Raw genomic sequence first — 18,099 nt, 5'->3', positions numbered from 1 at the left:
TTATTTGTCTTTTTATTGTTGAGTTGTAGGAGTTCTCTGTATATAATAGACACAAATCCCTTATCAGATATATGATTTGCAAATATTTCCTCCCATTCCATGGGCTGTCTTATACTTTCTTTATAATATCCTTTGAAGCACAAAAGTTTTAAATTTTGATTAAGTTCAATTTATTTATGTTTTCTTTTGTTACCATTGCATTTTTTGTCATATCTAAGAAATCACTGTCTAATCCAAGAACATAGATTTACATCTATGCTTCCTTCTAAGGGTTTTATAGTTTTAGCTCTCATTTTAGGTCTACTATACATTTTGGATTAATTTTTGTATATGGTGTTAGGCAGGGGTCCAACTTCATTCTTTTGCATGTAGATATCCATTTGTCTCAATACCATTTGTTGAAAAGACTATTTTCTCCACTGGATGGTCTTGGCACACTTGGTGAAAATCAATTGACTATACATGTTAAAGGTTTATTTCTGGATTCAAATTCTATTTGTTGATCCGTATGTCTATCCTTATGCCAGTACCACAATTGTCTTCATTGCTGTGGCTCTGAAGTAAGTATGAAATTAGAAAAATATGAGTCCTCTTGTTTCTTTTTTTCTCAGCACTGTTTTGGCTATTCTGAGTCCCTTGCATTGCCATATGAATTTTAGGATCATCTAGTTTTAGAAGTTTTAGGACAGTGGACAAAGTATGAAATAATGGTCTCTGGTATGTTGGGAGAGTAAATGGACAAGGGAGATACGGTATCATTCCAGGGGGAAAAGAAAGGCCCATTTAAGATTTTACGATCATGATTTTAAAATGAGACAGGTCAGTATGGGTGTAAGTTTTTCACTCACGTTTTGCTGCACGGGAGCAGACATGAAGTAGGCATAGTTGGTTTTAGGCAGGGTGGTTCTGTCATACTAATATGACCAAGGGAGAAAAAATAAACAAGGGAATTGTAAGATAATAGTAGGACCTACCTCATGGGGTTTTTATGACTATTAAATTTAATATATGTTAAATGGTTAGATATGCCCTAGCACATGAAAAGTGGTATGTCACCCTGAGATAGCATCATTAGTATCAGTTATATCTCAAGATAGTGTCTTTCTTTCTTACTGAGGCTGACTATTCTACCTCGGTTCTTTAAAAAAAATAATTATTTTTATTTGTTTTTGTTTATTTTGGGGGAGGTAATTAGGTTTATTTATTTACTTATTTATTTTAATGGAGGTACTGGAGATTGAACCTAGAACCTCGTGCATGCTAAGCATGTGCTCTGCCACCGAGCTATACCCAGACCCCCCAAAGTACTTTTTAAAACACTTATCTGGGCCTGTCATTAGACTGTGCCACCGACTTTCAAAGGACATGACTAGGGATTGGGGACAGAAAGCTTCAGTGCAACAAATCAGAGAACTAGGTTTTTACACAGTCCCTCAACCCTGTCTACTGCAATTCTCTGGAGCCTCAATTTTAGATCTCAGGCTCCTTTGTAGGAGCCTGTGAGAGAGCTTGAGGAATGGCAGAAACGCTTGGTGTTCCGGAAGATAAAAGAAAAGGTGTTTCAGGATGGAGGGCGTGGCCAGAAACTACTGGGATTAAACAGGGCAAAGATTTAAAAACGTCCTACGGATTTTGTGAGGAGAAAGCCCAGTAAGGTAGGTGGGGGTGGCTGAGATGAGACTGCAGTGGATCAAGTAGAAAGTGGGAGCCGAGGAGGAGGCGGGTTCTTGGAAACAATGCCAGGTTCCCAGGGAGGGGAAGAGGGAGACCGAGACCGAGGGCGGAGGCCCCTCAGGAGGACCGCCCTCTTCAAACCACCCCGCCGGGGTCCGCGGGGCCCGACTGCGCGGCGGGGCCCTACCCTGGGGCGCGGGACGGTCCGGCCGGAGGTGCAGGTCGGAGAAACTCGGCGGCGGCTGCAGGCGCTTAGCTTGCGGCGGGAGATTCGACGCCCGAGCGCTCCTTCGACGCCGCCTCGGGGGGCCGCGCTCCTCTCGCCCAGATCCCCGCGGCCCCCGTTCGACCGCAGGCCGGGGCGGCGCTGGCTGCCGCCGCGTCTGGCGCCTCACTCCGACTTCCGGGCAGGCCGGCCGTCGCGCGCCGCCGCGGCCCAGGCTGCTCGGAACCTCAGCGGCTCGGCGGGGCCGTTGCCAGCAGCCACGCCGCCCGCGCGGCCCCGCCGCCCTGCGCAGGCGCGGCGGCGGCGGCGGCGTCGAGCGGCGGCAGGTGGCGCGGCCGCGGGCGGGACGCCCTCGCTGGGGCTGGGAGGAGAGGCGGCCGGTGGTGCCGGGCCCCGCCATGCTGCGCTGGCTGCGGGGCTTCGTGCTGCCCACGGCGACCTGCCACAGCGACGAGGACTACTTCCAGTACGAGATGCTCTTCCAAGACCTGGACCACGACGGGAACGGGGTGCTGGACATCGTCGAGCTCCGGGAGGGCCTGAAAAACTGGAGCTCCTCGTTTGGCCTGCACCCGGAGAAGGTGAGTGGCCGCAAGAATGTGGCCCCGCGCGTCTGGAGAGACACTGGGCAGAGGCTGAAGCGAGACTCGCGCTTTCCAGAGCTGTTCCCCAGGGCCCTGGAGCGAGGGTGGGCTTCCTTCCCTAAGCCCCTTAACGCAGGGTAAGTACCGCAGCCCGGTGAAACACCTTCTCCACCTTCTTAAAACAACCGCTTTCCACTAAAACAGTAACTTCTTAAAATAGCAACTTTCCACTTAAAACAGCCACTTTCCACTATGACCAAAGCCTTCTCCTGGGCTTTTCGGGAGATGCTGAGTGGGTTTATGGTGACTCGCTCAACATTTACTGAACCTGCACAGAATTACAGGGGCCGCGTTAGCCTTTTTGAATGCAGGAGCCCAAGACCTTCCCTTTTTTCGGGACGTTCACGGCCCAGGGTTCACGCTTCAGGATCTTCTCCAAACGGCAATCACAGGCGGGTCCCCAGAGCTGCCCTCTCTTTCTGACATCCCCACCAAAGCATAGGGGGAGTTAGACCATAGTCCATGGGTTTACACTTCAGCTGATTGTTTTAGTACCTTGCGTAAATTAGAGATGTCTTCCTTCTCTGTACGGTCTTGACTTGATTATTTAAAACCTGTTTAGAAGGAAGTTTCAGGATATCAAGAGAAAACAATTATTGTTTCCCTTCTATCAATGCAAAACAGTGTTCAGATACTACCGCACTAGTTTCAGCTACCATTTGTGTGTGTGTGTGTGTGTGTGTGTGTGTGTGTGTTGGAGGTCCAAATCCTTCCCATGGCCCAGGAAATTCCTTGAGAGTTCTGTGCTCCAAAATGTATTGCTCTGATTTAATTTTTATCTTATTATCGCAGTCCTGTGTCCTCCCACTCTGCCTAGTTCCTTCAGATTGATAGCTTAATCAAACCATCTACATAGTTTTATTTTTATTTTGTTCCTGGGCCCCATCTCTTAGGATAGTCTTTGTTTCTACTTCCTTCTTAGGCCAGACTTCCAGGACACTGCATCTCAGCCTGTCAAGCATCTTAGGCTCCTTCTTACCTGAGAAGGAATATCAGAGAATAAACTTGAGGGAGAGGTAGGAATCAGGGAGGAATGGTAGGGATATAGAACCCTAGAATGAATATTCATTTAGGATATATACTATGCTTTTGAGAATGGTATTCCACTCACAAAGGGTATCATCTTTAAACTGTCACTTGGAAGAGAACCACTTATTTTGTTCTGTGGCTATGTCAGGCCAGCAGCTTCTGTGTAGTGCTTTATGTACTACGACTTGTGGGTCCTAGTGTCATTATATGGCCCCTTTGCAGTATAATAGGACCTTTGGTCCAGTGCAGTGTGATACATAAGCACATACTGAAAGATCAAACACTCTTTAACTTTTGATTGTCCTGCTGGTTGAGGCTGTGCAGGCGTGTTAGGCAAACACATGCCTAGAATATGTGTCAATTCCAGTCGAGATGAAACACTGCACCTTTCAGGGTGGAATAGCTTCAGAGTAATCAATGTGTTGCTCAGTGGCTGGAAGGTTCCTTGAAAGGATGGTGTGGTGTCAGTGGCTCAGTATTATTTTCTCATTCTAGTAGTTCAGACACTTGGCAGCAGCATTAGCTGTATTAGGCACTTGGTGAGTAGGACCCATACTCACCGTGGATAGCCTATATCTCCACCACCATGGCTGCTCCATTCAAGAGCCCACTGTGTCAGCACTGGTGTTCATTATGTCAGTTGATGAGACAGTCTGGCTGACCTCAACTGGTTGGGTCATTCTGTCTACTTAGTTTTTTTTTTTTTTTAACCTCTTCTATGGTAGTAACCGTATGTGGGTTTGTCACCAGTTGTGGGTTCTGGCCAGCCAGAAGTCCCACCGAGACGGAATGAATTACTTGAGACTTTGTGGAAAAAAGTCAAGAGAGAGAGAGGGAGTCGGGAGCCAACTCCAGGAGCCTCTCAAATGCTCCCGTATTTATTGTGTACAGTCAAAGGAGGAATGCAGGTATTTAGGGAGTACAGGGTGGGATCACAATGAGTACAAGGCTTTGTTTATTGTTGGTGTTTGGCTCAAGGTCAGGAGAACCTTATTGGTAAATCATATTCGTGTTGAGCCTTTCAGCTTATCAGGGCGGAACGTATGAGAATCAGCTGCTTAACAACATTTTTCTTGGACTCAGGTGGCTGTGCCTGTCTTAAGTTGCCCCTCTCAGGGGATCTTACCCGTCATTGGCTAACCAGCCTTCTCACCTCTGAGTCTGCAGCTTTTTATAACTTGTTTACCATTCCAGCCCAAGGCTGTTTTGGGGATAGAAGACTATCTAACAGCAGGCGTGCCCAGCATTTATAGCCGAGGGCCTGGGTTGTTGCTAAAACCTCAACCATGCAAGCAAGTAGGTTACTAAGCACGTTTGCTCTTCTTTAAGGAGATAAGTGGCTGGGTTCTGTTACAATTTGTTAACCCAATCATGGGCTCCCACAAGCATACAATGTGAGAATATTTTTACTTTATCTTCACTCCCGTAGATCTATCCTCATGCAAATTCCCCAGACCTCTTTGTCTCTGATTTTCCAATTTTTTCCCTTCTAGGCCACTGATACCCAACCAAGGTACTCACCACTGTTCGTGAGTTTCTATATATTGTTATCTCTGGCTACTTCTTTTTGTGAAGTGAATGATTAGACCCTACTTGAAATTCTTCTCACTGGGCAGATTTCCCCATTGCTGTCTTTCTGGACTATTCTTGAGTGGTGCTATAGTGTATATCAGGCTGTTTTCAATTTTCACTCACATAATCAGAAACCCATCCAACCAAGCTCATCTTTTTTCCTCCTCTGTCGGCCCATCATAATGAACCTTCCTGTAGTTATAGGAATGAGTTTAAGGAGAGGTGATGGTATAACAGGGGTGGGGCATGGAGATCTGGACCAGTCTTTGTGTAACTTGCTTATGCTCTTTGATTCTACTTGTGCTTGATCTCAATGTACTGTTCCATCATATGGATTGCTACTTGGCTTACCAAGACTTCTCACCTGGTGGTTCTGATAGAACTCAACTCATGATAATCCATCCTGGCTATAAGCACTCTGTTCTCCCAGGGCCCCATAGCATGCCAGGAACTATTACAGTTTTCTGCTGTAGGGTCTCCATTTAGAGCTTGTTATAAACTCCACGCAATATCTTTTCCTGCCTCTGACACTTTGAATACCATAGAGTCTGCTGGGTCAGGTAGCCCAAGAGGCAGGGCTGCTTGCTCTATGACTAGGACCTGTTGAAGAACTCTTTCTCACTATGAACCCCATTAAAATCTGTCAGCCTTTCTTGTTTCTCAGAAATGGATCAGAGCAGCTTTCTCAGTTTTGAAATATACCCCCAGAACTCAAAGAGGCCTCAGATGCTGTATTTCCTTCTTAGAGAGGTGTGAGATGCAAGCATTTGCCCTTTATTTTGGTGGTAGTGATGATGGGGCATATCCTGACATGCCCTAGACCACTGGTTCTGGAAATACTTAATTGATGTGGTAGACCCCTGAATCTTCATCGACTATTATTTCCCATCCTCTGGAGGGCATGTATCTTACCAAGGCTTCTAACATATTGCTACTTCTTGTTCATCTAGTCCAGTTAACATGATGCCATCAATATAGTGGACCAGCATGATGCTCTGTGAATATGGAGATGGATCAGGTCGCTTTATGACAGAGGGTGGGAAAATTGTGATAAAATTCATGTAACATAAAATGTACCATCTTAACCATTTTTAAAGGTACAGTTCAGTGGTATTAAATACATTCATAATGTGCAACCATCACCACCATCTATCTCAGTAACTCTTTTCATCTTTAAAATGGAATATCTATATCCATTAAGCAATAACTCCCCATTGCTCCCTCCCTCCAGCCTCTGGCAATTATCATTCTATTTTTTGACTCTATGACTTTTCTACTGTATGTACTTCATATGAGTGGACTCATACAGTATTTGTCATTTTGTGGTTGGCTTATTTCACTTAGCATAATGTCTTCTGAGTCCATCCACGTTGTAGCATGTGCCAAAATCCTTTTAAGGGCTGAATAATATTCCATCACATATCTATCTATCTATCTATCTATCTATCTATCTATCTATCTATCTACCTACCTACCTACCTACCTACCTACCTACCTACCTACCATATTTTTGGTGCTGTGTCATTCTCAGCCTTTTGTTCAGTGCATTGATGCTTCCAGCAACATCCATCCAATTCCATAGTTCTTATGATTAGTATTTCTCCTGAATTCCTCAAAAGCTGAGATACTGCATCAGCTAGCACATTGTCTTTCCATCCCAGGTCACCATCTAGCCCCAGTGATGGTGTATCATGTGGGGTCTGCTTCCTAGGAACATTTCTGGTACCAGCTGTTAAAGGTTGTATTCCATGAGAACTGCCTCTAATACTCAGATTCATACTCAGGAAGTTTATTGGGGAGTGCTATTAGGGATAATACCTGTGAGAGCTAGAGGAAGCAGGATTGGACAGAGGGAGAAATTGAACTGTGATGGAGTTGCAGCAGAAGCTTTAGACAATTCAAGAGGAACTCTGAATCTGGGATAGCCTTTCAGAGTTGTCTTGTCTTGAGGCAAGAGGGCCAGGCCTTTATTGCCTGTCCCTGCTTCCTTCACCCCCTCCCCCATTTAGTGAATGTGGGCTGCTCCAGGGAGTGACTTTAGGCACGGTGAGTCTTTTCAGCCCTGGACAATATGAAGGGAGGGGCTCAACTGAGAGTTTTCAGTCACCAATACTCTCAGCTACTCTCATTCCTTGGGGGGATGTGGGCAGTGTACCAGAGAATTTACCATAGTGATGTATTCTGCAAGTAATGCTGACAGGATTGGTTGGTTAATTGGATATGGAGTGTGAGGTAAAGGAAAAATTCAAGAATGACTCCAGGATTTTTGGTTTGAACAACTGGACGGATAGTGGTGCCATTTGCTAAAATTAGGCAGAATTGCAGAGGAGTGAGGTGGGGCAAGTGATTAATAAATCTTTCTTGGTTTGGACATTTGATATTCCTTTAAAAAATCCAAGTGGCTATATCAAGTAATAGTTTTGTATTTGAGTCTAAACCTCAGAGGAGACGTCAGGGTTAGAGATGAACATCGTTGGCGTTATACATGCAGAGCTTGGATATTGGATGAGATCCCCGAGTGTGGGGAAAATTATTTGGAAACTAAAAGCTGAAATCTAGCCAAACTATCATTTAAAGTAAACCCAATTTGGGATATATCAAGTTTGTTACCCTCAAAGGTTGGAGAGACTTCTTGAGAATGGAGTTCTAATAAAATGAAAAATAAATCTAAGAAAGAGGAAAACATGGGATAAAGGGAAAATGATGAATAAAGAAAGAATACTGTGCATAATTAAATGCTTTTACTGCATTAATTTTTCCAGCTTTATTGAGGTATAATTGACATATAACATTGTGCAAGTTAAAGGTGTACAACGTGATGGTTTGTACATGTATACGTTGTAAAATGATTACTACAGTAAGGTTAGTTAACACATCATTACCTCATGTAATTACCTTTGTGTGTGTGTGTGTGTGTGTGTGTGTGTGTGTGGTGAGAACATTTAAGATCTATGCATTAATTTTTTTGAATATATTTATTTAGGTATAATTTACATACTATGAAATTCACCTATTGTTAAGTGTACAGTCAGTGATTTTTAGTAAAAAATTATACAGTTGTGTAACATTACCACCATATGCTTTTGGAATATTTCTGTCAGTTCAAAAACAAAGATCCCTTGTGCCCATTCTTTGCAGCTTCAACTCCCATCTCTACCCCTAGGCAACAATTGATTTGCTTTTTGTCTGTGTAAATTTTCCTTTTTTTGGAAGTTTCATACAAATGGAAACAAACAATGTACAGTAGTCCACCGTTATCTTTGGGGTATACATTCCAAGACCCTCAGTGGATGCCTGAAACTGCAGATAGAACTGAACCCTACATATACTTTATTTTTTTCCTACAAAAACATACCTGTGATAAAGTTTACTTTATAAGTTAGGCACAGTAAGATATTAACAATAACTAACAATAAAATAGAATAATTATAACAATATACTGTAAGAAAAAGTTATTTGAATATGGTTTCTCTCTCAAAATATCTTATTGTACAGTTTAATGCCTTTTCCATCTTAACCAAGCACTTGCTATGTACTGTGGGTGTAACTTTTGCAGTTTGAGGTGCTATAGCAAAACTAGCATGAATTTCTTTTTCCTTCTTCACAATTTCACTGGTAGAAAATTCGTTCATCCCGTAGACCTTAGCAACCTCAGTGTACAATTTATTTTTCCTTACTAAGTCAAGAACTTTCACTTTTTCACTTAAAGGAAGCACTTTATGGCTTCTTTGCCAAATCCAAATTGCCAACGTCGCTGCTCTTGTGCTTTGGGGCCATTACTAAGTAAAATAAGTGTTACCTGAACATAAGCACTGTGATACCTTGACAGGCAACCTCATAACCTAGACAACCAGTAAGTGACTGGCAGCCAGGATACCTGGACAAAGGGATGATTCATGTCCTGGGTGGGATGGAGCCTGGTGGAGTGAGATTTCGTCATACTACTCAGAACGGCACACAATTTAAAACTTATGTATTGTTTATTTCTGGAATTTTCCATTTATTTTCCATGGTTGACTATGGGTACTGAAACTGCAGAAGGTGAAACCTTAGATGGGCAGGGAGAGGGGCCACTCTACTATGATTTTTTTTTTTAAAGTTGGTAACTATGGAGGCATGTTCCCCAAACTGAGATGTTCTCCATGATGTAATCAGAATGATTTATAGATAATTAAACAGGAATAATTTTCTCATTGTGATTTAGTGTTACTTAATACTATTTCCATGTAAGCACCGTATGTATTCCACTCATTGGGAAACACTACCTACAGAATTAATTTGAAATCCTTTTTGTGGCATGTAAGTCCTCTCATGATCTCTCCCCTGCCTACCTTATCTCCTCCTTTTTCTCCCTTGCATTTTTGTCCTTAGCAAATTGCAGCTATTTAGGATTGTTATGACTAAATGAGTTTGTACATATAAAGTGCTGAGAAGTAAGTGCTCAATAAATATTAGCTATTATTATTATCCATATCATTAATGTTGTGTTTTTTCTAATCAAATACTGTCACACATTCTTGGAGTGCCCTTTCCCATTTGTCTGCCCAGCTGATGCCAATTTTTCTCTGCGGGCCTCAGCTCAAGCCCTCTTCCACTGTGAAGGCTCTCCTGAATCCCCCCAAACTTTACTGTACCTTGAATACATTCCTATTATGTCACCTAACAAATTCTCTTTTGTTATGTGAATGGTCTCTGCTTGTCTGTCACTTCCTTCAGGGCAGGGACTGTGTCTTCTTGTCTTTTAATCTCTAGAACCTAGTCCATTGCCCAGTTCACAGTATTTATTAACTCCATGGAGGTTGATTAAGGGCCTTTGAATGTCATACTTTATGCCAGACATTGATGGTACAAAAATGAACAAGAAATGGTTTGTGCCTTTGAGGTAGGAGTCTTCTGGAAATATATATGATGTACATTTTGAAATTATGATTATTAATTTTTTATTTAGAAAAACAGAATACCCCGGTGAGATCTGAACATACACTCTTGCTTCCTAAGGCTTGATCTCAAATCATTAATCTGTGGATCATTCTAAAATTCCACATATTTTATCCCATTTAGTTAATAGAGGGTAAACTCTCTGATGGCAAAGACTATATGTATCTTAGTATCTTTATTCTCTCAAGATATTTGGCATTCATTGTTTGCCTCAGGTAAATACTTACATGTAAGATTTATAATTATTTGGAATGAGATGGTGGCTATTGACTTTAGTATTGTGCAAATTAAAAATCACCTGATGTATTTAGCTCTGTAGTGGTGACTGAAAAACTAGGACAGTGGATGCTGATAGAAGTCATAATAGGTATGAGTGAAACGTGCCAATGTTAGCATGGTATAGTAGCTTTACCTGCAATACATCTCTGTAATGAGTTTCTTTTTTCTTGTAGGATATTTTTAAAGCTGGAGATACCAATGATGATTTGAAATTGGACTTTGAAGAATTTATGCAGTACCTTAAAGAACATGAGAAAAAAATGAGGCTGGCATTTAATAGTCTGGACAGAAATAATGATGGTGTGTGTGTGTTTTATCCACAATTAGCTTAACATGAATAACCACTATCAGTAATAAGTATATTTTTATTGGCCTTTAACTTACTCCACTCCTAATATCAGAGGTTCTATTGTGTCTATCACTTGTCTAGCAGTAATTTTTTAATTTCTAAGAATAATATATAAACTGTATTTATTAGTATTAACATTTCTGTATTGTTAACCTTTTAAAAATAATTTTTGTCCTCTGAATTTAAAACTTCTTGACTTGGTGAGTAGACCTCTTCACTGTTTTGCAATAAATGAGCTGAAAGTATCATGGTAGTTTAAAAAGTTACATTTCTTGTTTTCTTGTTGATTTTGAAAATATTTCAGTTGTAGGAAAGTTATATAACACAGAAAAGCTCCTAAAGGAAAGTCAAAGTTACTTGTAACCCTGCTGTCTAGAGATCAGACTCAGCATTTTAATATATTTTTAATATTTTCTTCTAGACTTTTTGTCTCTATGTCTTTCTTGGTTTCTCTCTTTTTAAATGAAATAGTAGTCATGCTGTATGTATAGTTTGGTGTTCTACTTTTTTCTTTTAATGTGAATGTAAGCATTCCGCTTCTTTTAATAGTCTTCACAAAGATAATTTTCAATGACTGAAATACTCAGTTGGTGAGGAGGTTTATTTAATGACTCCCATATTGTTAGACATTTAGGATGTTTCCAGTATTTTACTCTTATACATGTGATCAGTATTCACGCTGATTTGCATAGAAAAGGAATACTCTACTATGTTGTTATAGACCCTTAAATCAGAGAGACTAAATGTAAAAATATAATACCATTTCTGCATCCTCATGTGGCTAATTCACCATGGGGAATTAGAAACTAATTATACCCTATTTAAGAAACATATATGTTAATTTTTAAGTTTTGTGAAATCTGATTTTTGTTAATTGAAAAATTCTAAGTGAACCAGAAAAGATATTTTAAGGATTCTACTGATAAGTTCTTGGGTAAGACAAAGTATAACCTGAATGTCACAGGCTTTAGTGACCTGTGAGCTCAAAAGTGGCTGCATTTACCTTAATACCCAAATTGCAGTGCTACAGGCTTCCATTCACTTTCCAGAAGGAAGTTGAGGGCTTTCTGGGCCCTCCTACTAAAATAGTACCCAGAAGCTTAAGAAGTACTGCTTATTCATGTCTGTAAATCAGGTCATCATTTGCTGTTGATCTAAGACTGATAGTTCTATTCTTGTGCTGTTCTGGAATTTCACTCTTTTATTGCTGGTTACCACCATGATCATATTTGTAAGCTGAAAATCCACTGTGTCAGATAATCAGTGAAATGAGAATGCCATTAGTAAAAACTACTGCTATTGTCCCTGAAAATCAGTGCCTTTTTTTTTTTTTTTTTTAGCTCTTGGTAATAATAGAGAATACTCTTTCTGAGGCAATAGGGCAATCCAAAGTAATACAGTGATTAGGAATACAGATCTTTTAATTTCTATCTTGACTAGTCAAACTGGAACATCATAGCTCAGCCCCCAAAGTCCTGCAGTGGTACCATTCTATTAGAGCTGCTGTCCAAATTCCCACTGGCTTCCTATGTCTTGAGCACCTGAGCTATGATAGCAGGTATGACACTGTACCGTGGACACCAGGGCTGCCGCCCATGTGGACTGCCGAGCTCAGGCTCCAGCCGCCCTGCAGAGGTGCTGCTCTGCTTGAGCTGCCTGCTGTCAGGGACCTCCTGGCTGCTGCCTCAGTGACCACATTTGTGTAGAGCTCAGCCAGTTTTCTTTGGCCACGATGCTCTTTGTGGGTGGGAAAGGGAATATCTCCTCTGTTATGGATTGAATTGTGTTTCCCCCCAAAAGATATGTTGAAGTCCTGTCCCCAGTACCTCAGACTGTGACCTTAATTGGAAATTGGTCTTTACAGAAGTAATCAAGTTAAAATGAGGTCATTAGGGTATGCCCAATAAATAACAGGACAGGTGTCATGTAAAGGGGGAATCTGGACACAGGGACAGATGTGCACAGAGGGAGCTGATGTGAAGTGGCCATTTGATGATGGAGTCAGGCTTGGAGTGATACGTCTACAAGGCAAGGAATAGCTGAGACTACTGGAAGCTAGGAGAGAAGTATAGAGCAGATCCTCCCCGAGCATCTCCAGAAGGACCATGGCCCTGTCAATGCCTTCGTTTCAGACTTCTGGCCTCCGTAACTGTGAGACAATAATTCCTGTGGTTCTAGCTACCCAGGTTGTGGTACTTTGTTACAGCAGCCCTAGGAAACTAATACACTCCTCCCTCTTACTATGCCTCATCAGAAGATGTCCGATATCAGAATATTTTGGGCCTCATAGTACCGCTTTTTCAGTTCATATGAATATACTGCCACTTTCCCCTAAAGTGTAGAGGTGCTTCCAGACTGGCTGGGATGGGGTAATTTCTGGTATCTTGTGTGCACCACTGACCCTGGAGCCAACATTTCCCCCAAATCCTATTATTGGATCTGACTCACTACATCACATCTTTTCCCTTCCTGTCCTTCCTGACATCATTGTTCCTCTTGGGATTCTCTCAGTTCATCGCACACTTAATGTGTGTTAAACATTGATACTAGGATTCAGTTTTTTCCACCCCTTTCTGTGCCCCAGGAGGCTTTCCAGGCCTTGGGCCGATCAATGGAGACAAGAGAATGCATGTGCGCTGATGTACTATCAAACTCACTAGCTGGAAACTTTCAAGGCCCAGTACATATCTTAGCTATGGTAAATAGTGCTGTTGTGAACAATGGGGTGCATGTAGCTTTTCGAATTAAGAGTTTTTTGTCTTTTCCAGTTATATACCTAGAAGTGAGATTGCTGGACCATATGGTAAGTCTATTTTTAGTTTCTTAGGGAATCTCCATACTGTTCTCCATAGTGGCTGCACCAGTATACATTCCCACCAGCAGTGTAGGAGGGTTACTTTTTCTCCACACCCTCTCCAGCATCTATTATTTGTGGACTTTTTTTTTTTTAATGATGGCCATTCTGATGTGAGGTGATACCTCATTGTGGTTTTGATTTGCATTTCTCTAATGATTAGCAATGTTGAGTGTCTTCTCCTGCGCCTGTTGGCCATATGTATGTTTTCTTTGGAGAAATGTTTATTTAGGTCTTCTGCCCATTTTTTGATTGGGTTGTTTGTTTGTTTGTTTTTGATATTGAGCTGTATGAGCTGTTTGTATATTTTGGAAATTAATCCCTTGTCGGTCACATCATTTGGAAATATTTTCTCCCAGTCCGTGGGTTTTCTTTTTGTTTTGTTCATGGTTTCCTTTGCAGTGTAAAAGCTTTGAAGTTTATATAGGTACCATTTGTTTATTTTTGCTTTTGTTCCCATTACTGTAGAAGACGGATCCAAAAAATATTGCTGCAATTTATGTCAAAGGCTGTTCTGCCTATGTTTTCCTCTAGGAGTTTTATAGTAGCTGGTCTTACATTTAGATCTTTAATTCATTCTGAGTTTTTTTGTATATGGTATTAGTGAATGTTCTAATTTCATTCTTTTAAATGTCTCTGTCCAGTTTTCCCAGCACCACTTATTGAAGAGACTGTCTTTTCTCCATTGTATATTCTTGCCTTATTTGTCATAGGTTTAGTAAAATGCGTAGTTTTATATTTTGGGCTTTCTATCCTGAAGAAAGGATTTTCTGAGCAGAAAATAGCTCGAACAGTGGCAGAATTGGAGAACTGTCAGACAAGGTCAGAGCTAGTTAATACGGCGTTTCAAATTTGGCCTTAACTTACTATTTTGGGGGAAAGATTTCATTGACGTATAATATATATAACAAAGTGCATAAATTATAAGTAAAATCTTCATGAGTTTTCCCAAGGCAAAAAGACAACATGAAAACAGAATCCAGATTAAGAAGAATATTACTAGCATCTCAGAAGCATCCCTTTTTTATCCCCTTCAAATCACCACCACCTTCCAAAGTACCTACTATCCTGCTTTCTAATACTATATGTAAGTTCTCACTCTATCTTTGTTAAATAAGCTTACCTTGCTCATACTGTACCTTTTGTTGAAATGCCTTTGTTTCTTTGGTGGTCTCTTGTTTATCCTTTTGTAGTACTTCATTTGTGACTCTTGTTTTTCACTTGTTTGTTTATCCTTCCATTGCACTTTATTTATAACTCTTCTGTAATATACATTTAGCACAGAGTGATATATTTTAAAATAATTAGTGCATGCATATAAGCTAGTAAACTTCTTGTGGGGTTGTTTTATTAATCTTGGCTTCTATCCCATTTAGCATAGTGATTTGAATAGTAGACTTTCAAAAACATTTTTAATTATTTAATTGATGAGTATAGTGTTTGAAGATTATAATGAGATATAATGGGATAAGGCAGATGATTCAGCTCCTTTGGTTGAAGAAAATTTTGATTTCTAGGCTGAAGAATACACCAGTAAACTCCACCCAGTGGAGCTTGGAAAGAGGCCTTGGAGTCACTGCAAAGGTTCTGAGACTCTATATATGAGTACTGGGCTTTGCCTATAGGCTAAGTAAATAATATGTCTCATACACATGTGTGCTATTTATAAATGTATGCATATGTAGCTATGTTCATAAAATATAATTTAAAAAGTGTGACTGAATTTATACTAGGTTTTTGACATTACATATTTTTCAACTAGGTGACACTAAAGTTGATTTTTTTAAATATAAAGTTTTTTTCTTTTTTTTAATTGAAATATAGTCAGTTACAATGTGTCAGTCTGGTGTATAGCATAATATCCCAGTCATACATATACATACATATATTTGTTTTCATATTTTTTCACTAAAGATTATTATAAGATTTCAAATATAGTTCTCTGTGCTATAAAAAGAAATTTATTTTTTAATCTTTAGATATATAATAGTTAATATTTGCAAATCTCAAACTCCCAAATTTATCCCTTCCCACCCCCTTTCCCCCTGGTAACCATATTACTATGTCTGCAAGTCTGTTTCTGCTTTGTAGATGAGTTCATTAGTGTCTTCTTTTTTCTTTTTTTAGATTACACATATGATTAATATCATAGGATATTTTTCTTTCTCTTTCTGGCTTACTTCACTTAGAATAACTATCTCCAAGCCTGTCCATGTTGCTGCAAATGGAATTATTTTATTCTTTTTTATGGCTGAGTCATATTCCATTGTATGAATAAACCACAGCTTCTTTATTCAGTCCTCTTTCGATGGACATTTTGGACGTTGTTTCCATGTCCTGGCTATTGTATATAGTGCTGCTATGAACATGGGGGTGCATGTGTCTTTTCGAATTGTGCCTTCCAGATATATGCCCAGGAATTGAATTGCTGGATCATATATTAAGTCTATTTTTAGTTTTTTGAGGAATCTCCATACTGTTTTCCATATGGTTGCATCAAAATACATTCTTACCAGCAGTGTAGGAGAGTTCCCTTTTCTCCACACCCTTTCCAGCATTTGTCATTTGTGGACTTTTGTATGATGGCCATTCTGACTAGTGTGAGGTGATACCTCATTGTAGTTTTGATTTGCATTTCCCTGATAATTAGCGATATTGAGCATTTTTTCACTTGCCTATTGGCCATTTGTAGGTCTGCATTGGAGAATTGCTTGTTTAGGTCTTCTGCCTATTTTTGAATTGGGTTGTTTGTTTTTTGTTACCAAGTTGTATGAGCTGTTTATATATTCTGGAAATTAAACCTTTATCAGATGTATTATTTGCAAATATTTTCTCCCATTCCATAGGTTATCTTTTTCTTTTACTTATGGTTTCCTTTGCTGTGCAAAAGCTTATAAGTTTAATTAGGGCCCATTTGTTTGTTTGCTTTCATTTCTATTGCCTGGGTAGACTGCCCTAGGAGAACATTGCTAAGATTTATGTCAGAGAATGTTTTGCCTATGTTTTCTTCTAGGAGGTTTATCATGTCTTTTCTTGTATTTTAGTCTTTAAGCCATTTTGAGTTTATTTTTGTGAATGTTGTGTGGGAGTGTTATAACTTCATTGATTTACAGGCTGCTGTCCAGTTTTCCCAACATCACTTGCTGAAGAGACTGGTATATTCTTGCCTCCTTTGTCAAAGATTAATTAACCATAGGTCTGTGGGTTTATTTCTGGGCTCTCTATGCTGTTCCATTGATCCATATGTCTGTTTTTGTGCTAATACCACACTGTTTGATTACTGTAGCTCTATAGCATTGTCTGAAGTCTGGGGGGGTTATTCCTCCAGCTTCATTTTTTTCCTTCAATATTGCTTTGGCAATTCTGGGTCTTTTGTGATTCCGTATAAATTGGAGGATTATTTGTCCTAGTTCTGTGAAAAATGTGATGGGTAATTTGATAGGGATTGCACTAAAGCTGTAGGTTGCCTTGGGTATGGTCATTTTAACAATATTGACTCTTCCAATCCAAGAGCATGGGATATCTTTCCATTTGTTTAAGTCGTCCTTAATTTCCTTAATCAATGTTTTGTGGTTCTCCGTGTATAAGTCTTTCACCTCCTTGGTCAGAGTTATTCATAAGTATTTTATTGTTTTGGATGCGATTTTAAAAGAGATTGTTTCTTTATTCTCTTTTTCTGATATTTCATTGTTAGTGTAAAGACTTGCAACTGATTTCTGTATGTTAACCTTGTATCCTGCTACCTTGCTGAATTCTTTTATCAGCTCTAGTAATTTTTATGTGGAGCTTTTAGGGTTTTCTATATATAGTATCATATCATCCACATATAGCGACAATTTTACCTCTTCTCTTCCATTTGGATCCCTTTTATTTCTGTTTCTTGCCTTATTACTGTGACTAGGGCTTCCAAGACTATGTTGAATAGAAGTGGTGAGAGTAGGCATCCTTGTCTTGATTCAGATTTTAGTGGGAAGGCTTTCGGCTTTTCACCATTGAGTATTATGCTGGTTGTGGGTTTGTCATAAATAGCTTTTATTATGTTGAGATATGTTTCCTCTATATCCACTTTGGTAAAAGTTTTTATTATAAATGGGTGTTGAATTTTGTCAAATGCTTTTTTCTGCATCTATTGAGATGATCATGTGATTTTTATCCTTTCTTTTGGTGATGTAGTGTATCGCATTCACTGATTTGCATATGTTGAACCATACTTGTGTCCCTGGGATGAATCCATCTTGATCATGGTGCATAATCTTTTTTATGTACTGTTGGATTCTGTTTGCTAATATTTTGTTGAGGAATTTTGCATCTATGTTCATCAATGATATTAGCCTGTAATTTTCTTTTTTGGCAGTGTCTTTGTCTGGTTTTGGTATCAGGGTGGTGGTGGTTTTACAGAATGAGTTTGGGAGTATTCCCTCCTTTTCAGTCTTTTGGAAGAGTTTGAGAAGGATTGGTATGAGTTTTTCTTTGTATGCTTGGTAGAATTCCCCCAGAAGCCAACTGGTCCTGAACTTTTGTTTGCAGGGGAGTT

The 18,099-nt window shown here is 39.9% G+C and overlaps 1 protein-coding gene across 1 annotated transcript in view; it reads left to right on the top strand.

The window, feature by feature from the left end:
• Window positions 1-2,263: 2,263 nt before the first annotated feature.
• LOC105085672 (mitochondrial adenyl nucleotide antiporter SLC25A24) overlaps window positions 2,264-18,099 on the top strand; it is a 48,864-nt gene continuing 33,028 nt past the window's right edge. Inside the window, exons 1-2 of the mRNA XM_010975936.3 lie at window positions 2,264-2,481; window positions 10,536-10,662. Of these exons, the coding sequence (XP_010974238.3) occupies window positions 2,299-2,481; window positions 10,536-10,662 (310 nt within the window). The 5' untranslated portion in view covers window positions 2,264-2,298. The remainder of the gene's footprint in view (window positions 2,482-10,535; window positions 10,663-18,099) is intronic.

Source organism: Camelus dromedarius, chromosome 9 (assembly GCF_036321535.1).
Source record: "Camelus dromedarius isolate mCamDro1 chromosome 9, mCamDro1.pat, whole genome shotgun sequence".
Lineage (NCBI taxonomy): Eukaryota > Metazoa > Chordata > Mammalia > Artiodactyla > Camelidae > Camelus > Camelus dromedarius.
Note: the sequence above shows the minus strand (reverse complement) of the source record. Positions and strands in the feature narration are given on the sequence as shown.